This window comes from Carlito syrichta, unplaced genomic scaffold, assembly GCF_000164805.1.
Source record: "Carlito syrichta isolate Samal-C Ts95f unplaced genomic scaffold, Tarsius_syrichta-2.0.1 Scaffold304521, whole genome shotgun sequence".
Taxonomy (NCBI): domain Eukaryota; kingdom Metazoa; phylum Chordata; class Mammalia; order Primates; family Tarsiidae; genus Carlito; species Carlito syrichta.
In genome coordinates this window covers 757,320-779,445 of record NW_007248617.1, presented here as the reverse complement: position 1 = coordinate 779,445, position 22,126 = coordinate 757,320, and the positions used below count along the sequence as shown (strand labels likewise).

At 39.9% G+C, this 22,126-nt stretch overlaps 1 protein-coding gene across 4 annotated transcripts in view; it reads left to right on the top strand.

Moving 5' to 3' along the window:
* The window catches only part of MAP3K4 (mitogen-activated protein kinase kinase kinase 4), a 111,842-nt gene that overhangs the window by 53,351 nt on the left and 36,365 nt on the right, over positions 1-22,126 (top strand). For all 4 annotated transcript variants that reach the window (XR_002482082.1, XM_021713408.1, XM_008060126.1 and 1 more), the window contains exons 4-6: positions 12,270-12,512; positions 15,118-15,264; positions 21,304-21,461. Coding sequence is in view for 3 of the 4 variants with exons in the window: in XM_021713408.1 (XP_021569083.1) it covers positions 12,270-12,512; positions 15,118-15,264; positions 21,304-21,461 (548 nt within the window). In the remaining variant the exon portion in view is untranslated. The remainder of the gene's footprint in view (positions 1-12,269; positions 12,513-15,117; positions 15,265-21,303; positions 21,462-22,126) is intronic.

The window sequence follows — 22,126 nt, the reverse complement described above, 5'->3', positions numbered from 1 at the left end:
GACATTTAACTTTTTTGTTTGTTTTTGTAAACAGTGTAGCCACAAACATTCTTGTATGTACTTCTTTTTGAATTCTGTTGTTTTGGTGAGAATGGTTAATTGAAATGGAATTTCTAGGTCATCTTTGATGGACATTGCCAAATTACTCTCCAAAAAGATTATGTGAATTTATATTTTCCCCAACAGTATAGGAGAAATGCCATTTTTCCTCATTTTACAACGATAGTCCACACAAAATGTAATTCATTGAAATGACTAACTTTCGTCATTGCTAGTGATATTTAGTCTGCTTTCTGGTGTTTATTGGCCACTTAGTTTTTTTATTTTTATTTGTTTTGCCTGTTTTCTGTCTTTCTATTATTGATCTGTTGGAGCTGTTTTATTTGTGGGTTATTCATTTTTCCATGATGGCTGTAAACATTTGTTTCAATTTGCTTTTAACTTGTTTTACTATATAGAATTTTAAAGTTTTTATATAGTCATGTCTATTATATTTTACCTTGTATTGTGTGTAATCCAAGATTAACTTTTAAATTCTCTACTTTTTGCTTATTCTTTTTACATACTTAAAATTTTTTGATTACGGAAAATATTAAGGATATGCAAACATAGAATAATCCTTTGATTATCATGGAATATTATTCAACCATAAAAAGGAATGAAGCACTGACATATACCTCAACGTGGATGAACCCTGAAAACATGATGCCAGCTGAAAGTAGACAGTCACAAAAGACCGTTATGTCACACAATTTTTTATGGCTAAGCAAATATTAAGATGGGATATTATCTTCATGAATCCATATCCTGGCATGGTAGTTATCGACTCATGGCCGGTCCCTAAAACAACTTGGCACCCTCATCTATCAGAAGAAAACCTCAGATATCACTATATTTTATCCATTATATTTCTTTCAAAGAAGAGAGTTTGGTTTATCTTTATTTTATTGTGATAACAACACTTAATATGAAATTTCTCTTCTTAACATGTTTTTAAGTGTACAATACAGTATTATCTATCTGTGAGAGAGGTTGTTTAAAAATATAATCACAATACCATTATCACACCTTAAAAATAGCAATAATTTCTTATATAATCAAATATTAAATTTAATGTTCCTATCATAATTTCATGGTTTTCTTTTTACAGTTTGAGTCTGTTTGCAAATAATGTCAATATGTTATAGTTTATTATATTTCTGAAGTCTTTTTTAATTTGTAGATTATCCATCCCTCCTTTTGCCATATTTATTGAAGAAACAAGGTCAGTTATCCTGTAGGGTATGAATTTTTATGATTGCACCCCCAGTTGGCCTTTAACATGTTTTTTTGTTGTTGTTGTTTTTGTTTTTTTTGAGTTGGAGTCTTACTCCTTTGCCCAGGCTGGAGTGCAGTGTTATGCACACTCGCCACCACCCCAGCGTCGACCTGCTGGGTTCCGGGGATCCTTACACATCAGCCTTCCAAGTAGCCGGAACTACAGACGTGCGCTACCACACCCGGCTATTTTTTATTTTATTGTAGAAATGAGGTCTTGCCAAGTTGCCTAGGCTGGTCTCATATCAACTCATAATGAGTTGCCTGGACTAACTCATTATTTTTTAAAAAGGAAATAAACACATTTATTTTGTCATTCTTCTTTAACTATTCCACTAAGTTACCAAATAAAAGTTTTTCCTTATAACAATAAGCAAATAACAAAGAAGTCAATACATAAAGAAATAAGATAATTAGAATAGTCTTACTTTTCAACCCTTAATGGATTAAGGAATCTAGGCAATGATTGTCAACTTCTACTAATGGCACAAATAGATAATTAGACATTATATGTGTCCTGATGTGGTGTTAACACAATTAATCAAGAAATCCTGAATTTGATCAGTCACTAGATTTTACAGCCAATTCAGACAGAGGACACAAAATAAAAACATGTTAGGCCGGGCTCAGTGGCTCAGCCTGTAATCCCAGCACTTTGGGAGGCCGAGGTGAGTGGATGGCCCGCAGGTTTGAGACCACCCCGGGAAACTTGATGAAACTTTGCCTCTACAATAAATCAAAAATTTAGCTGGGTGTGGTAGTGAGTGCCTGTAGTTCTGGTTATTTGGAAGGCTGAGGTAGAAAGATTGCTGGAGACCAGCAGGTCAACGCTGTGGTGACTGTGAGTGTGCCACTGCACTCCAGCCTGGGCAACTGAGTGAAACTCCAATTCAAAAAATAAAATAAAATAAAATAATGAGTTGGATTATTGGTAATCAGTTAGTGCTATTTTGTTAGTATGACTTTGAACTCATGAATTTAAACATATTTGGTACGCTTCAGTCTGTTGAAGTCATTATTGGAATCTACTGAAATAATTATTGTAATTAATGTTCACATTGTCCCATCTTTGGACAATGGGAACTTATTCAAATTGACTTGACATTTTTCCACAACCCTAATAAGTAGTCTTTGACCACTTCCATGCTGTCTAATGTAGCAAACTGTTCAGGGCTTATTTTGTGTATCTGCCAGATTGGGACTCAGATATATTTTCAAGGAGTCCTAGTTCCTTTTACTGGTAAATGGTATTCCCAGACCACAATCTGGACACCAGCATTGTTCTTTGCAACTGAAACGGTCAATCATTGTTTTAGTCCTGTTTCATACACACACAAAATGCATCACATGTTCATACTGAGTCTTCCCCAATTCATAGTTAGGATTTCAGATTTTTACTTAATATCTTCTGACTTAATCATATATCATCTCCTTTTGTTTATGCTGGGAATCTCAATTTTCAGTGATGGCAGGAATGATAGTATTAGAGTATCAGATACTGACTATATTGCAGAATACACAAAACCATCTCAGATTATCACACCAACGATATTACTAGAAAACAGGTCAAGTGTTGTTGTTTTTGTTCATCCTAAGTATAACCCTCTAGGGTTGTATTTTCAAAATAATAGCATTATTGGGATGCAATTGACATACCATGAAACTCACCATTTTAAAGTGTTCAGCTCAGTGACATTCCATATTTAGACCTGTGCTACCATCATTACTCCAGCCATCCTTGCCATCTAATTTTAGCACATTTTCGTCACCCCAGCCCTGTACCCTTTAGCTGTCACTGTCACAGTCCATGTGCCCATCATCCCTAGCCCTGTGCAACTACTAATCTACTTTCTGTCTCTTAATATTTGCTTAGCCATAAAAAATCGTGTGACATAACGGTCTTTTGTGACTGGCTACTTTCAGTTGGCATCATGTTTTCAGGGTTCATCCATGTTGAGGTATATGTCAGTGCTTCATTCCTTTTTATGGCTGAATAATATCCCATTGTATGGCTATGCCACATTTTGTTTATCTGTTCATAGATTTCTCAAATTGTTATTTTTTTGTCTCTAGGCATTGGTTTTTAACTTATGTTTTGTAAGAATTATGTAAAATACTTGGTTTAAAAATAAAATTTACTAAGTAATGTATTTTCAAAGAAGTCTAGCTTCTGTGATAGTTTTAAGAAATTCATGTTTTATCCTTTTTTTAATATAGGCTTTTTGGGAGTATGTAGTTTTGTTTATTTACTTTTAATATTTAAGATGGATTGGTTTCCCCAGGATATCTTTATATTAATATTTTTATACAAGCCCTTATGCTCCCCCTGCCCCTCCCCCCCATTATTTGGTTGTTATCTATTAGTGATCAACTTTGAACTATATTGGAGTTATGCCCCCCCTCCTTTTTTTTGAGTCGGAGTCTCAGTCTGTCACCCAGACTGACTGGAGCATAGTGACATACTCTTGGCCACTGCAGCCTCAAACTGTTGAGCTCAGGCAGTCATTCTGCCTCACCCATCCAAGTAGCTGGAACCACAGGTGCCACCATGCTGGCTAATTTTTAAAAATTTATTGTAGAGACAAAGTCTCACCAAGTTGCCTAGGCTGGTCTCAAACCCCTGGGCTCAGACAATCCTCTTGCCTCCACCTCCCGAAGTACTGGGATTATAGGCATGAACCACCACACCTGGCAAATCAGAATTATCCTTTTATTCCTCAGGCTCTCATTTGAAGTAATTTTCTTTTACTTCTAGCTAAACACTAAGATATTTCATATGTCCTTCCCTTTCTCCCTACATTTTGATAATGTGGTATATCTGTGTTGTCTGATCATACAGGTGTTATTGACAATACTTTCTCCCCTATAGCTGTCATTCAGTCTTAGTACTACGGGGGGTATGTGTGGATGAATGGATGGATAGATGGGTGGATGGATGGATGAATGGTTAGATGGATGGATGAGAGAGAGCGAGTGAGAGAGAGAGAGAGATTTATATAGAGATGTAGATAGAATGTTTGAATTTGTTTTAGAGGTCATTTTAGATTCTCGTGTTCCCGTGTCTTGAGTGATTTTGGTTGTGTGATGCCTGTTTTCTCATAGCTTCCTCAGTAAGTCCTTAGGAGTACAATATTTCCTGAGTTCTTGATATTTCTGACAGCATACAGCATCTATACTTGAAAGTCTGTATGACTGGGCATAAAATCTTAGGCTTATATTTTCTTTCCTTGAATACATTTGCTGTTCGTTGTCTTTGGGCATGAAGCAGTGATGCTGGCAGCAATGTGATTTTTTGTTTCTACTTATAAGAGCCTAGTTTTGTTTGTTTATTGAATACCTAAAGGATTATTTTTTTCCTTTCACTTTCAACACTACTATGTAGTGTTGGTTTTTCCAGTTTGATACTTTTGAATACATAATGTGCACTTCTAATACATAGTTTCAGGACTTTTCCTTGTTTTTTTTGTTGTTTGCCAGTCTGCTTTTAGATTTCAAGTGAGCTTCCTAACTCACAGTTGTAAAGTTTTTGTCTTATTGAGCGAATTTCTCTGGGAAATACTACTTAGGCATTTTGGATCTACTTTGACTATCTTCTCTGTTATTCTATTTCAAATCTTTTTTCTTTATTTCTCTTTAAAATTTTCTTCTTTTTTACCTCATATTTCTGTGACATTATTCTATTTGTTCTTATGTTCCTTTTAGTTTGTATTTTGAAATAATTTAAACATACTTTGAGTTCTATCACATTGAGTTTTTATAATTCTAACTTATTTTATTCTTTTATATTTTGGTGGCTTTCTTAATTTCTTTTAGCTTATTTCAAAAATTGGGCTACAGTTTTCATCCACTGAGTGGACATGTCCTTCTGGCATGCTTTCATTTTCTGGAGAGTTCTCCTTTTTCTCTCTTTGCTTATAATAACCCTCTACTAGATTCTACCACAGTCCTTTTCTGTTGCTTAAATTTAAACATGATGTTTGTTTTCGTGAACTTTAAGGAGAGAGGGAGTTGGGAAAGTATTTAGGATCACAACCTTGAGTGCCCTCATCTGAAGGACTAAACAATCTGCGCCCTCATGTTTTGAGGCCTCTTGACTAGTCCTCTGCCCTGTTCCCTGTTCTAAATCTCCTCCTCCCCTACTTCTCTTGTCGGTCTCTGGGCACTTGGATTTCACTCCAGCAGTGTTTTCTTGGTGTGGAGCTTTGTCTGGAAGGGAATCTTGGGTGCTAGTTTTAAGAGTCTATAGGGCCTAAGCTGGGTGCAGTAGCCCACACCTGTAATCTCAGCACTTTGAGAGACTGAGGTGGGAGAATTGCTTGAGCCCAGGAGTTTGAGACCAGCCTGGGCAACATAGCAAGACCTCATCTCTACAAAAATAAAATCAAATTTTAAAAAATAATGAAGAGTTTGTAGAGCATAAATCACCCTAGCCCCTTCAGGCCTTATTGCCAGCCCCTTGACTTCACTCATGAATAGTGCTGAAATTATTCCCAGCTTCACCAAAGTTTTCAAATAGACGTAATGAGCTTTGTGTTGAGTACTGACTGGCGACTTAGGAGTTTGTCCCTTTGGATACCCTAATTTTCTCTGCTTCCCTTCCACAGGTGCTGATGCTGCATGGGTCTCGGAACTGTTCATAATTTCCCCCCCCACCTCTCTGATTTTATTGTACATTTGTCTCACAGAGTTTTGTGTTTGCTGTTCCAATTGCTCTTTTTATTGGGGGGAGTGTCATAAGGAAATTGAAATCCCGTTGCCACCACTATTTTCCCGGGATTATTTTTATTAGTTTGACCTGTACTAAATTGCCAATATCAATCATTTCCAGCTGACTGCAGTATAATGAGAATTTTTAACGGTTTAACCTAATGTATAGCTCTGTATTTACATTTTAATACATTTAGGATCTCTTTTTCTGAATATATATATTCAACACATTTTTGTATCTAAGGTAATACATACTTTGGTTTCCCATAATAACAGGCAAGAATTTCTAAAAATAGCTGCATCATTTTAAAAATGAATACTTGTAATAGTATGAGGTATGGCATGAGGTAAGCATGTAATTATTCTTCCTTTAGTTGCCTATAGCCTTCATTAGATAATCTGTTATTTTCCAACTTCTTAGGCTGCTGCCTACACCAAATTATCACTTTTGTTTTACACTAAATTACCGTGGATAATTGAGTATGTTTATTCTGTTGATCCTTTTATTACTGTGCCAGTATCTTTCTATTTTAGATAGAGTAGATTTATTAGTAAGGTTTGGTATCTTGTAGGACAATTCTGTCCATTCTTTCTTTTCAGAAGTTTCTGGACTGTTTTTGCTTTTGCATATTACTTTCTTCCATATAGACTTTATTACAGTTGTGTTAACTCCACATGACATGGCATTGGAATTATGATTGTAATTACATCGCTTTGTCTTACATTAGGGTCTGTAAGATGAAGAGCACCCCTCCAGTGATTAGGAAGGACACAAGACAGAAATAAAGATGTTATTACTTAGAGGTCTTGGGGGCGGGTATATGACACGCCTGGAGGCCACATACGCAGAGGTGGGGGAGCAGAGGCAGGGAGGGACCCTGGAGCCAATGCCTTTATGAGGTCCATGGCATTGTCCAAGCAGGTTTCCCTCAGAGAGGATTAATTGGTGAGTTTTAAGCAAGCAGAAGGTCACGTTTAAGGAGATCATGCTGTGACTGAGGTAGTCACTACAGTGTGTCTGCACAGTCCATGTGGGCTGTGAGGGCCAGAGGACCAGGTCAAAAGACTGTACATAGCTGTCTCCTAGAGAGGTGTCACCAGGAGACAGTTGTAGAAGGCAGGTGTTTGGATCAGCCACACCAAGGAACTGGGAGGTGCAAAGCTGCAAACCGTGTTAAGGGAGACTGAACCCTTCTTCTGGGATGAGAGAGTCCCACCTATATTCAGAGTGGATGCCGAGGCAACATACAGTTGTAAGAGTTCACCAGACATTTTTATTATTGTCCTTGCATCGTTGAGACTTCTTGGTTTGGCAGGACTGATCAAGGGTTCTGCACTATATAAGGATCCTGTACTTCTCACTCAAATGAAATAGAACAGATATGTTGTTTCTGCAACACACTGTCCCTTTCTCCAGTCTGGTTTTATTGAACTAATTTGGAATATAAGCTCCAGGTTTTCTTACAGTATGTTTTAAAAATATTTAAATATCTTATTCTAGAACTTGAATTCTAGCCCATAGCCAAATCACCATCATATAGTTGTGTCTACCTATACAGATTTGAGTATCCCTTATCCAAAATGTTTGGGGCCAGAAGTATTTGGGTTTTTTTCAGATTTTGGAGTATTTGCAGAATACATACTAGTTGAGCATTCCAAATCTGACATGGTGCTCACAGAGTTTTGAATTTTGGAGCATTTTGGATTTTGGATTTTCAGTTTAGGGATGCTCAGTCTGTATAAGTTGTGTTAGGGTCATGGCTTTTCACTTTCTTTAGTTTTTTTCTTTCCTTATCTTGAGATCTGTATTCCAATCCAGTTTTCTTTTGACTAGACTCTACTGTACTTCCTTGAGTAGTTTTTTAAAAAAGATAAATGAATTGTACTTTGAGTCCTTCGCTGTTCAAAGACTTTTTTCCTTCTTCATGTATTAATGATATCTTGACGATGTGAGAAGCTTTCCTTCTTTTTCTTTTGTTCCATGTGGAATTCCTGTTGTCCTTATTTTGCAGCACTTAGATCTGATTTCTGTGTTTCCTATTTTTTACTCAAAGTTCCCATTCTTTTTTTCTCTAGTTTTGGGTTATAGTGATAATTTCTAAATTATAAATTCTGTTTTTGACAGTGTTTATTCTATTTTCACTGTCTTTATTGAATTTATTTCAGAAATCTTAATCTGTTATTATCCAGAAGACTTTAATGTGATCTTGTGCTCGAATATTTTTATTGTTCTCTCCTGTTTCTACATTAAATCAGTATTAATCAAAGCCAGCTGTTAGGATTCTTCTCTTGGTATCCTCCTAAGGAAACTGCTGTTTCCTCTTGAGCTGTGTTTTTTAATATCTGTTCCTTCTGTCTGGACGTGTGTTGACTTCCCAAGCAACACCAGCAGGACTGGGTTTCCTCAGTGTGTTTGTAGGCCTGGCTGCTGGGTCTTGCAGGCAGTGTGGTCTTGCAGTAGGGACTGTTCCCTTGCTCATTGAACCTGTAGCAAATGGGTCAACAGGCTGGGGCTGTCGAGAATGCCAGAGGACTCTTTGGAATTTTTTCATAGAAAGTTTGTTGAATTTCATAGAGCTTTAAATAAGCATTGTTTTCTGATGTCATTATACTGGGGGAGGAGGGAGAGCTTTTATATTGCTTAAAGCCCTTATACAGACATATGTTAGCCCTGACCACACTTGTCACAAGTAAGAATTTTTAGAAATTGTGCAGCTATTTTACAACTCCTTGCCTGCTAGGGAAACCCAAGTATGTGCTAATTTTAAATGCAGGAATATGTGTTGAACATAAAAGGATAAATTTATCTTGTTTTCCTTAGTGCTAATGCAGATTACTAAGCGGAAGTACTCAGCGTGTTCCCCAACTTTATTTTTTAGTTGTTATATGCTAACATTTTATTTGTTTGAGGTCAGGTTATAACAGATTAAATGTCTCTTTTTAAGGAGCAGAGGAAATTTTTTCCTTTTAGGCATTTAATTGTCATTTGAAAGTTTATAGTAAGAAGAAAGCATCATCCTTATTTTTGTCATTAAATGTGTCTCAGTTATGCCAAATGTGTGTGTTACTTTTTTTAAAAAAAGCATCCACTTTAAAACTGTAGACCTTATCAATCTATCACTAAAACAATCACTTGTCAACAGGAACAAATCTGAGAACTAAGAGCCTATTAACAAGGCCGATCATGTCATATGTTCCATTCTTTAGTGTTGGAGAAGAAGAAACACTGGCACTTTTGTAGAAGTATTTTTCTATTAATTTATTCATCAAAGGTGTTCAGCATCTATTATGTGGCAGGTACCAAGCAAAATGTTAGAGTTCCATAGTTAACTGCAGATAAACAAGCTTCTTTATCACGGAACTGATTGTCTAACTGGTAGATAGATAAAATAATGCTCTACAGTAAAGCATGAGAAATACAACCAGGATGTATTTGCAGTGCACAAATGATGTGAGAAAAGGGAGATATTAAATGTGTTGCTTGAGGCAATCACAGAAAACCTCACAGAGGAGGATGGTGTCTGGGCTTCCTCATGTGAGTAAAGAGTTCAGGGAGAGGCCTTGTCAGCAGATCCGAGCCTCTGATAGTAAAGGCACTAATTTGTGCAGACGCACAGAGGCATGTTTGTTATGGGTGAAGGAGAAGGGGATGGTGGAAGGAGATAAGGATCAAGATCTGTGTATAGACCAGATCATTAGGCTAAATAAAAGCTTTAATCCTGTGGGCTGCCAGCGAAGCGTTGCGTTTTAAATGAGAAGGGGTAAGGCAAGCCTTAGAACAAAATCACTTTGGGGTTATTAAGAGGTCAGTGGCTTGAAATGTTGGAATCTGAAAAGCCAGTGGGAATGAAGACAGCTAAGGTGGATTTTAGGGATAGTTAAAAGTGGAACTGATAAAACTTGTCCAGTGTCTGCATGAATGGTTCAAGGAAAGGAGGTGTGGAAGACAGTACGTGGGCATTAGTGAAAGAGGCAGACTGTCTGGTGGAAATGCAGGGCACACAGGAACAGGGACCATCCTGAAGGTGATAGCCTTAAGAACTAGTCCAGTCTTCAGCTAGACTTTGTGGTTCTTTGTGGTTCAGGCATTCAGTCTTCTGAAAGTTCTAGATGTGGGGGTTTACCTGACTTAAGATATGACTACCTGCATTTTGCTGTAAGCAACAGTAGTCTGGTGGGAGAGACACACAGGTTAACAGTAGTAAGTTTATAAATGTCAGTTGTATGTTTTAAAACACTTTTTCTTGGATACAGTATTCTGTTTTGTCTCTGTTTAATCTTTATAAGAAGTGGATGATGGCTCTGTTTTTAAGATAAACACACTAGAGCAGGTGTGGTGGTGTCTGTAGTCCCAGCTACTTGGGAAGCTGAGGTGAGAGGATTGCTTGAGCCCAGGAGTTTGAGACCAGCCTGGCCAACATAGTGAGACCCTGAATTAAAAAAAAAAAAAGAATAAATAGAAGAAGGGGAAAAAAAAATGAAGAAACCAACTCTGGGAGACTGGTCAGTCCTTCCAGAATCACATCGCTAATTAAGTACCTGGAAACCAGGTTTTCTGATGTTTGGACCTTGATTTTTTTTTTTTTTAAGCCACACCATCTCTTTTTTCTGATGTTTGGACCTTGATTTTTTTTTTTTTAAGCCATACCATCTCTATAATGAAAGTCAAAGTGAACTCAGGATTTAGGAAGTTTCTATTGGCATATTGTAGGGGGAGAGAAGCAAGTCATTGGAAAGACCATGAAGTGAGCCTTGAGAAGTAAGGATTTTGAGTTGGAAAAATGAAGAGAGGAATGTTTCCAGGTGAAGAGGCAGCATGGCAGAAGACAGGCTGCTACAGGCACATGTGTTGTAGGGAGGTGTGCGGGGCGGGTCTCCTGGAGTTTGGATTAGGCTGCCCCAAGGGTAGGGCTAGACCAGGGAGGGTCTTCAAGTCCAGGTTATGTTATTTGAGCTGTATTTGGCAGATGGGCAGCATGTGGGGGCCTTCAAAGTGTCAGATGAGGGTATCATTCATGAATACAGCAGCACACAGTTACGGCCAGCTGTGCTAAATGCCAGGCACTGGGGCGGTTGTTGATAGATAGTACAGTGGTAAGGAAGGAAAGGTCCTTGCCCTCAGGAAGTTCTGTCACCAAGTTATGGGAAAATGTGAAATATTCTGATCGCAAGGAGTAGGTGCTCTGGTGGAGAATCACTGGCAGGGGAGGAATGACTTCCATAGAGGAGTTGAGAGGCTTCCGAGGACCAAAGGAGGAGAGGTAGGGGACCTAGGGAGCCAGGCAGCATGGCCAGGCAGAGGGAGAGCACTCCTAGCACTTCATGTACCCTCCCTTACAGGGACAAGGTAAGGAATCTGAAGGGGATAGCGAACAGAATGCACTGCTGGAACTCCCTGGAAGCATCGGAAGCCTCAAGCAACACAACTAAGCAGTGCCGCCCAAGCCGACCTTACAAATTCTCTCTTTCCATCAGCATTGTTCAGAGAACAGATGGGCAAAATTGACTGAGTCCACAGGCTATTATTTTTCATAAATGGCTACTTAGCTATGACTTGATTTTGTTGTCTTTTTTTAAATTGTAATAATTCTCACATGAGATCATTGTGGATAGTACTCTATATAACCTTAAAAATAAAGTGTTCTGGTCATTTTAAGTGTGATGCAAAAATGTTAAAGGTGGGCTTAATTCTTTTCTACTGTGCTTTTTTGATAAAAATTTTGCAGTTTGGTTTGAGTTCTTGTTGTGGTTTTCTGACATTCTTAGAACTTTTTAGGTCTGTGTTCAAATTGTTGAATGAGTCAATATTCTTTTCCCTATAAAATTATAATTTTGGGGTAGGCACGGTGGCTCAGCCTGTAACCCCAGCACTTTGGGAGGCCGAGGCAATAGGATTGCCTGAGCCTGGGGATTCGAGATCAGCCTGGGCAACTTGGTGAGATCTTGTCTCTACAATAAATAACAAAAACTAGCCAGGCATGGTGGCATGTGTCTGTAGTTCCAGCTACTTGGAAGACTGAGGTGGAAGGATTGCCTAAGCCCAGTGGGTTGAGGCTGCAGTGGCCGTGAGTGTGCCACTGCACTCCAGCTTGGGACAAGAGTGAGACTCCAACTAAAAATAATAATAAAATTAAAATTGTGTAGATTGGTCAGCAACTTATAGAGAATAAATAGTTTATAACCACAACCATAGGGCATTGTCCTGTATGCTCTTTTAATCCTTGTTTGTTGGATTTTTGTTATAGTTTTCTGAATTTCCAGATCCCATGTGGGGTTCAGATTATGTGCAGCTGTCAAGGACACCGCCTTCCTCTGAGCAGAAATGCAGTGCCGTGTCATGGGAGGAGCTGAAGGCCATGGACTTACCTTCATTCGAACCTGCCTTCCTAGTCCTCTGCCGAGTCCTTCTGAATGTCATACATGAGTGTCTGAAACTAAGATTGGAGCAGAGACCTGCTGGAGAACCATCTCTCTTGAGTATTAAGCAGGTTTGCTTCAAAGACTATCTATAATATTTAGTAATTATTATATTATTCTGCAGGCCTATAATTTTTATTTTGAGGATTTTTTCCCCCTAATTGTCACAAATAGTAAAAAAATGAGTATATGTTAGTGTTTTTAAGATGCACTTTTTAGGGTAATTTTAAATGTTCTTTACATGCAATCCTCAAAGATAAGATTGTGGTTCAACCTTTCTGCCATCTACTTCCTTTTTCTAGAAGGACTTAATCCTCACATGTATGAACCTGTACATTGTTTATATCAGTCTTTGAAGGTTGAAATTTAAAATTCATTCATAAGAGATAGAGTATAAGTTTCTTAAATTTATTTTCTTGTTCTATTTGAGGTTTGTGTAAGAAGATAGATGTCTTTAGAGTATGCAGAGGGGAGAGGTTTGAACTTTTTGCTTGGTTAAGCAGATGTGGTTTAAACAGTAGTGGCAGCTTCTGTTTTCTGAGTTCATTCTGGATGGGATCTTACGGGGGCTTGATATCCAGGGTCAGCAGAGGAATGGCTGGAAGGGTTGTATCTAGCAGAGTGAGTGCTGGAATGGGTCTGTGTTAGTGTTTTGTGATACTAACATATTGACATTTACTATATAAAGTAAAAAATGTTAACTCTTGTCCAATTAAAAGAAAGGGAAGTATGTTTTTTGCAGATTGTGCACATTCAGCTTGTAGGAATTGAAGGACTGAGAGCTACTTGGCTCTGTGAGTGACAGGACAGAACATAGATGAGCAGTACAGATGGAGGAAAGACAGGTGAATTCAGGTCACACAGTAGGTACAGAATTGGGTTTGTGTCTGTTTGCTGAGTGAAATGTAGATTAGACTGACTAGTGGAGGCCAGTTGGAGAGGACCCTGCCTCTCGTTTCCAGCCCTTCAGTTTGCACCTGGTACCGCCCACAGCTCCATCTGCTTGTGAACTTCCTTGCTTCTCACCATCTTGTTTCTGGGGACTGTCTCGCTGTGCATGCTGACCTTGCTTTTAGCTAGTCTTCTGTATTGCAGTGGTTACTTAGGACATTTTGGTAAAATCCTTTGGAACTCCCTTCCTCACAAAGTAAATTCTTCATAAATATAACCTAGTAAAATAGAGTTTGCTTTTTGCCGATGGGGCTCTTGTGAGGATTAAATAGTAATTTATGTTAAAACACTTTAAAAAATAAGAACAATACTTAGGTGAATGTAGCATTGCTAGAGTTAAAAGAGAATCAAAATTTTGGTTTAGATGCATTCAAAGATCAGTTATAAGCATCTAAATGACATCCTTAATTGATATCTATAGAATCTGTACAAACCACTTTTTAGTAGATGTCATTGTAGCCATCACTCTCTTATCATGGATAATTGTCTTAAAAACATTTATGGGAGAGACTTCTGTTTATAAAAGCAATCCATATTGAAGAGAATTTGAAAAGTACAGGAAGTTATACAAACAAAACTACAAACTACCCTATTATTCATGCCACTCAGAGATAACCACTCTAACATTTTGGTGGATTTTCAACTGTTTGTTTTTCCTACACATGAATACTTCTACACACACAAGTAAGTATATATGTGTGTGTGATTTTTTCCCCCCTCTCTTTAAGTATTTTTCAAAATCAAGTGTGTAAGTGCTGTAATGGCACTGTACTGTGTAGGTACACCTTATTCAGTTAATCCCCATTGTTTGAACTGACATTGTGATAAGTATGTTTGTATCTAAATCTTAGCCTGCATCTCTTATTATTTCTTGAGTGTAAAACACAATAGTAAATAAATGAGTCATAAATTTTAGATTTTAGAAAGTTTGTACCAGTTTACTTTCCTGTTAGCAGCACTGAAGGTTTGACTAATATGTATGAAAATGAATGTGGCTGTGATCTCATACCATAGTCCCTGTTGATTAGAATTTGAGGGCTTGGTGTCCCAGCCTTTCATTAATGAAGGGTTTTCCAGGTTGTCCCATTTCGACCTTCTTTCTACCTTTGTTATGTTACCCTCTGGACCCATACATTGCAGATTTGCCCATCTTTTTAGTTTATTGTTTTTCCTTTATTTTTATCTGATATCATCAGATTAATCTTAGATTTGTTTGCTTGTGTTTGCGATTATCTGAGTTTTTTGATGGTAGATTAGGCCACAAATCACAGTAGATAAGCTATGCTAAATTATTGCAAAGACCACCCTGTTCTTTGGTATGTAAGTATATTTGAATCTTTATTATTTTTTAGTAATATTTATCAGTTTCATTAGGAGATTTTTCTCTCATATCTCTCATCTTATAATGTAAGCTAGTAGAAAAATTGTTCCTATTTTTTAATCTTTCTCTACAAAATTGTTTGTAGGAGAACATATTTTAGCAAAGCAGTAGTTGCCTATATGGTCTTTTCTATGTGTATCCATGCTGTAATATTAAATTCTTTTATTTTCACTATTATGTTTTTACTTGATGGAGACTACTAAGATATTTATATACATAAAGTAAAAAGACGGAGAATCTGGAGACAATGTGAGGTTTTTCAGAAGGATTTGAATGGGATGATGTGAAGGGGCCAGGTTGTCTGGTCAGGCTGTGTAGCGGCCGGGATGTCTATTCTCTTGCAGCTGGTGCGAGAGTGTAAGGAGGTCCTGAAGGGCGGCCTGCTGATGAAACAGTACTACCAGTTCATGCTGCAGGAGGTCCTGGATGACCTGGGAAAGCCCGACTGCAACATCGACGCCTTTGAGGAGGATCTGCATAAAATGCTGATGGTCAGGAGCAGTGGGGAGGAAGGTCTTCTACATGTGTATTGTGCTGTGTGTGTGTGTGTGTGTAGTAGTGCTGGTGTCCTTGAACCTGAGTCTGTCCATCTGCTGTTAGATTGCATTTATCCTAAATCCACATTTTAAAAATTCTCAATAGTTCTAAGTTTTTGACAAATGTTAACCTAGTTTGTGCTTTAATTGTAGGATAGTTCAACTTAGAGCAGAATGATCCAGAAATAGAATCAAATCTGGTCCTGTTTTGTTGAGCTACCTACCATCAACCATTTCCATTACCTGGGATATGCTAGGAACCTTGCTTGGCTCTGGGGATAGTGAAGAACAGTAGGAAACTCATAGTCTGGTAGGACTGGATGTGGTAGATCCTTCCAGCCCTGAGTGTTGAGTGCTGGGGGAGGAAAGAGTGTGCTGAGCGGAGGCACCTGGACGAGCCTGGGACATCCAGGAGGTGCTGACACTGAGGAAGCTGAATCTTAAAGATGAGTCAAGGGTTAGTTGAGGAACCTGGCATATTTGAGAATTTGCAAATAGGTTGATTTGTCAGGCATAGATCTATTTTTATTTCTTCCTCAGAAGATACTCCAGTCTTCTCACTTGCATTGTGTTTGCCTGTGCTCTAACCTCTGTATTGTTGTTTATCTTCTTTCCTGCTAGAAATGCCTCCCCACCTGCCTATTTAAGATTTGCAGGCTTTTTTTTTTCCCTCTTGAAAGCTTTATATGACAGTTGTAGCCTTCAGCCCACATTCATCTATAACTTCTTTGAACTCTTAGGAGTTATAATTAGAACTATACTATTTCACATTTAAACAGAGACTGTTCTCGGGTTTCCCTAATTAGACTGAAAGCTTCATGAGCCAAGGGCTATACCTGGACATTTTCTCTTCCTTAAGATCTGGTAGTGCATTAGTGTACCATAAGTACATGTTAGATTCACTGGAGCGTATACAGAAATGATTATGTCATGTGGCAGGTTAATGAAATAATAAAGAAAACATGTGCCTGGAGTCCGTTGTTTTCAGGGTGCCTTTATCATTGCTTAGCTTTCACTACATCCTGCCACGAGGTGGCTCTAACATCTCCAGTGCCACCTTTTTAGACTGGAAGAAAAGGGCAGAGGACCTTGCCAGCTAAGTCCAAACCTTTTTATCGAACAGAAGCGCTCTCCTGGAAGTCCTGCACAGCAAGTGTTCCCTGCATCTTATTGACCCAACCTGTTGCATGGCCTCATTACCATGAGGAGGCTGGGAATTCAGATATGGGCCTGTCCAGCCTCTGTGGAGAAGTGAAGGAGGAATGTGGTTGGGACTTAAAATATCATATTACGAGAAATTATTTTAATGAGCTTGAGATTTCTTTCTACTTGTTTGGGGAAAATATTTCAAAGAGTAGAGTGTATAAAACGTCTGCATTTTGAAATACTATATGTTTTTAATGTCAAAAAAGTCTTATCTTTGAAAAGTTATGGTAAAAAGCAAAAAGCAAATGATTTTTTTTCTCTTTTTTTAACGGATGATTAAATCAGAAGTTTAAAAAGACAAAACGTGTTTTGCTTCCAAACCGCCTTGATGACCTTTTATCCCATAGACTCAGGGGCGTGGGGTGAGGAGCTCTGGGCAGGTGAACTGTGCCTTCCTGGATAGCTGGTCTGAGCCGTTGGTGCACCTGCGTGTTGGCAGGTGATTACCAACATTCTCGGCTAGTTAGTTTTAGAACTGCTCAGAGTTTAGTTTTGGCTTTGCTGTCAGTTATCTGCATGAGATACAGTCTCTCATCTCACAGATGAAGAAACTAGAAATATCAGTGGTTTTTAAATTGTGCCCTGTAGTGTGTTAAAAGGATCAAGGCAAGGGCGTGTTTGGAGGACTGAGGGAGCCCAAACAAAATCTTTATTTCTTTTAGGAAGAAAGGAAGAAATGACTATTGAATATGCAATAAAATTGTGTTTACCACACTACCCTTCTCTTGAAACTCACCAGAAACAGCAAAGAAAGAAAAATCCATGTCCAGAAAAGGGGGGCATTGGTTATAGATCCATCCTCCCACCCTTCCAAGAATAAAAGGACTGTAACATTATTTGCCTGGATATATAGACTGACATATAGGGTGAGCACAGGCTCTAAATACTTTTCCTCCTTGGACCTGAAGGGCCCATCTAGGGCCTAGTTGGAACCATGCTGTCTAGAGATATGAGCAGCCATGAAAGAAGCAGGGCATGACTGCAGAAGGCCCATTGTTGACTGAAATGTACAGAGCAGGAGCATCAATAGAAATACTCTCTGCAGCTAAACCTGTTGCTGAGGGAGACTAACGCTTGGGAGCTCTGATAGGAGGGGGAGGGGAAGCAACAGTGAACCAGTTATAATGCAGAAAGTCTGCCGCTTAGGGGCTTTACTCTGTGTTATATCATCCACTCAGAAGCCTTCAAAGACAGAGGCGCTTACGCATACAGGTCAAAGGAAATAACGTGGTGAGTGTTTGAGTTGTCTAGTCTCAACTGAAGCTGTGAACTATCTCAGCTCATCTCCATGGTCCCTGGCCTGAGAAATAACCAAAACAATGAACATAGTAATAGATGATGTAGGAACATGTGATAGACTTAAGCCACATAGCAAGAATTTAAAAGAATGAGCATACAAATGTGATGGACAAGCTGTGATGGTCATAGAAGACACACAAGACAGAGCTCACATATGCACAGTGTTTCTGCAGAGGAATCAAGAGTGAAGGAGCAGGAAGGACTGACTTTTCACTCTGTGGGTTCATTATTGGGTATCTACTGTATGCCAGGCAGGCATCATGCAGGGTGCTGAGACTTTAATGATGAGCATAAACACCCTCCTGGAATCTAAGAATGATCACTAGTGGCTATTATAGAATCCTGTAGACAAAACTGCAGCTGTGAAAAATGCCACAAAGGAAGGGCACAGGTCTATGACGGCTCAAGTTTGTGTGGAGGTTGGAGAAGGCTTTCCTGAGGAGCACTGGGGCTTGTCTGACGTTTATATGTATTATAATCAACTTAATGGGAAAGATAAAAGGTTTAGACCAAATAGTACTGTATATTGTAATGTATGTCATAACAGATTGTTTTTAAAAGCATGTAGACTGGGGGAAACATTGAGTTCATGATAATTGTTGCTTCTGGGCAGAGGAAAAAGAGAAGAAAGAAGCAAAGGAAGAATTAATTTTTCTTATTACAATTATCTAAAATAATTATGAAAAAATATTTGTTTATTCTGGATGGTATTTATTAGAATATTTTCTAGCCTCCTTGCTTGTTAATTTAAAAAAAGAGAGAGGAAAGAGGCCCTTGTCTGATGCCAGCAGCAGATACAGAGTATCCTTGTTGGGAAGGGGCATGGTGGGAACAGGTTCTCTGGGAAGCCCATGGGGGCTCTGCTATGGTGAAGGGCAGGCTGAGGGCTCCAGAGCAGGTGTGAGACCAGGAGTGCACATGCTAGTCCCTGGATTAGAGGCTGTAACGTACATTCGCAAAAGTGTAGTGTTCAGAGAAATGTGGGCAGGACCCAGGTGGATGGGATGGGTGAGGCGGGCATGACTGCAGGTGTCCAGCTTCGCAGCTGGATGATGGTGAAGGTGTGAGTCCAGGGAAGGGGTTTACATTGGCTGGAGGCTGTTTGAAAGCCTGTGGGGTTGACTTTGTAAAGGGAAAGCAGTGAAAAATGAGACACGTATGTATACATAACTATGAGGAGCCGTGATGTTCCTCAGACTTCGGGTGGAGATGGGTCTCAAACTTGGAACACCAGTGTTGGGATCAGGAGGAACAGCAGCTCCTCTCTGGTCTGGAAGGAAGCAGGAGAGGGTATAACAGCATGTTTGGTACCAGGAAGATGAGAGGTTTTGTATGAAATGACTTCTGCCGAGAATGGGTGAGGGTGGGTGTTGGTGGTTTGAGGCAAATAGGAAAGTTTCCAGCTTGTGGTTGTAGAGAGAAGGAAAACAAGTTGAGTAGAAACACACTTACGATTACCAGCAGTGTACACCATGTGGTGGGATGAGGAGGAATGGCCCTCAGCTTCTTGAGTGGGCATGGGAGTGGGACGTCTGGGCTTCATCCTGACAGACACGTGGGATGAACACGTGTGTGAAGTGACAGGTATAGATGGGCTAGGGCCTTGAGCATACCAACAGAAGTACTGTTGAAGGATGAGCCCATGGAGTCGGAAGTGAGTCAGGAGAAAGGTGGACAAAAGGGTGGGGCTCATAAGGGGGAGAAGACGGGGAGTCCATGGACTGGAGTTTCACGTAGGGTGAAGAGAGCAGTCATGGTGGCAGTGGCTGAGCAAATCAGCTGGGAAGAGGGCAGGCGGCTTTAGCACCAGGATATTTGAACTGGTGGTCTGGGAGCTTGAGTGGGTCTGGGAATGTCAAAATCCAGACAGAGCCCTGCCAGAAGTGGAGAAAAGTCATGGGGGATGGAGGCAGCCAGGAACTGAACTAAAACATGTTCGGTGTGTCCTCCACACGGGGCCATGCCACACAGCAGGATGGCAGCACCTTCTAGAGGGAAGACTGTCAGAGCCAGAGCCTGGCAGCTGAGGTCTGAAACTGGGGAGGAGTTGGAGGGCAGTCGAGGACAGTAAGAGGAGGGGCCCATGCCATTAGCAGTCTTTTCTTTGTTTTGCTTTCTAAAGAATGTGTGAGCAGTCATTTAAGAGGAGCAGGGAGAAGCAAGGGGCTCTGACTCTTTGTAGTCCTTGAACATGTGAAAGACAAGTTGTTGTCCCTTAAGAGGGCCATGAGGGAGAAGTGCTGTAGAAGAGAGCTGGCTTCAGGGAGTAGGAGATGGGGGAGCCTTCCGGGGATTGAGGGGCAACTCTGGGCCTGGGAGTCAGAAGCCTTGGTTCACTTAGATAAGAAGGTAGTAGACCCATGAACTCATGGTAGACCCATGAATGTAGGTTCTGCACACAGTTCTAGTCACGGCAGACCTAGGGCTGCATGGTCATACCACAAACCTGGAGGATGGAGGACCCAGATGCATTCAAAGACACAGCAGAAGAAAGTTATTTTGAAATTTTAAAAAGACTTAAAATTTGCTGAAAGTTATTACTGGATCTCAAAAAAAAATCATTCTAAACAATGAACTCTAAGATGTAGCCTGGTGAAAAAACAAATCCAAGACTGGAGGAAGAATTCTAAAAACATATGTGTTGTCACCTTCCGGTTTGGAGAGAGCAGTGGCGGCTGGCCACTCAGACTGGTGCGGTCTTCTTCATGCTGATGTCATACTCACTGTTGGAAGTAGAGTGACGTCTGAAAAGTCCTGAGGAAGGGAATGAGTGACTAACTACTTTCTGCCCAGTCCATAGATGGTGATGTTTGATGATATAGCCATTGTGACTCGGTAGAGAAAAAATGCTTGATAGTGAAACCTGGTTAACCAGCAGATAAAGGAAAGATTTAGGAATGGGGAAGCGGTTGTAATAGGACTCGTGGACATAAACCCCACTCAGAGCAGCTGGATATTTTGGTTATAGATCATAATTATGTCATAAGTCTTGAACAAATAATGTCACGGAAATCTGGATGTCAGGAAGGAGTGGTGGGAAGAAGTATGCTCATTTCCTTCTGGCAGCACAGAAGATATATCTCAAGCTCAAGTCATGAACAAGTGAAGCCCCTGACCTCTTCAAGGAGTAATATTCACAATTGCATTTATAATGGACATTTCTAGGTGCTGTTGTTTTGTTTCTCCCTTTAGTGTGCTTTCTATCCTTTGTAAACATGTTCATTACTTTCTTAGGATGTTGGGGGGTTGTAAATGATGCGTTAAATTGCTAAGGAGTTGAATTTTGATATTAAAAAAAGAAATCATCCTTGCACCCTCAGCTAGCAGTAGTGAAGTCTCCTGCCTCCCTTGGTGTTACATGCTTTTATGTTCTTCCATGCTCCCTCCTGCCTTGCCCTGCTGACTCACAGCCTTCATGTCAACAGGTGAGAATTGGGAGGTGTGCAAATCTGTTCTCAAATGTCTCCCTTTACATTTTTGTATTTTAAGGTATATTTTGATTACATGAGAAGCTGGATCCAAATGCTACAGCAGTTACCTCAAGCGTCCCATAGTTTAAAAAACCTGTTAGAAGAAGAATGGAATTTCACCAAAGAGATCACACATTACATACGGGGAGGAGAAGCACAGGCCGGAAAGCTTTTCTGGTAGGACTCCTTGTGCTTGTGCGTGCGTGTCCGTGCTTCTTACTCTCACTCCCGGTCAACTCAGGGGTTCTCCACAGGTGCTTGTTTAGCTACATGAGATTATAGTTATTCCTATTTCATATGTGCTCCCCTTCCAAGGTTTGGGCAGTGGCTCTCAACCAGGGTGACCTGCCCCCTTGGGGACATTTGGCCATGTCTAGAGACATGACGGGGAGGGTGCGGCCAACATCTAGCAGAGAGCAGGGATGCTGCTGAATGTCCCACAGTGCACAGGATGGCCCCACCACAGATCCATCCACTTGGCATATCAGTTTTGATTTGAGAGATCCTGCCTTAGCGTAAACCCTCTCTTTTTAATAAAAGGAAGGATAATGTGAGCCCTTGAAGGGTAGACCATACCTGTGTGTGTAAGTCTCGGTGAGGACATCAAGAACTTAAGCACTTTAAGCTTTTTAAGTGTGTGTTTACTGCCACTGTTTTGGGAATATGATTCTCACCGTAGAATCTCTTTATGAACTGGGGTTCTATATGGTGAGGAGGGCAGCGTGACCACTGGGCTGGGCTGTCTGTACTAGAAAATGAGCATCTTTTCTTGAGTGAAGGCTGGGGCTGTTGGGCACACGGTGCTTGTCAGTGGTCTTCATCAGTGGTTACTCTGTCTTGAA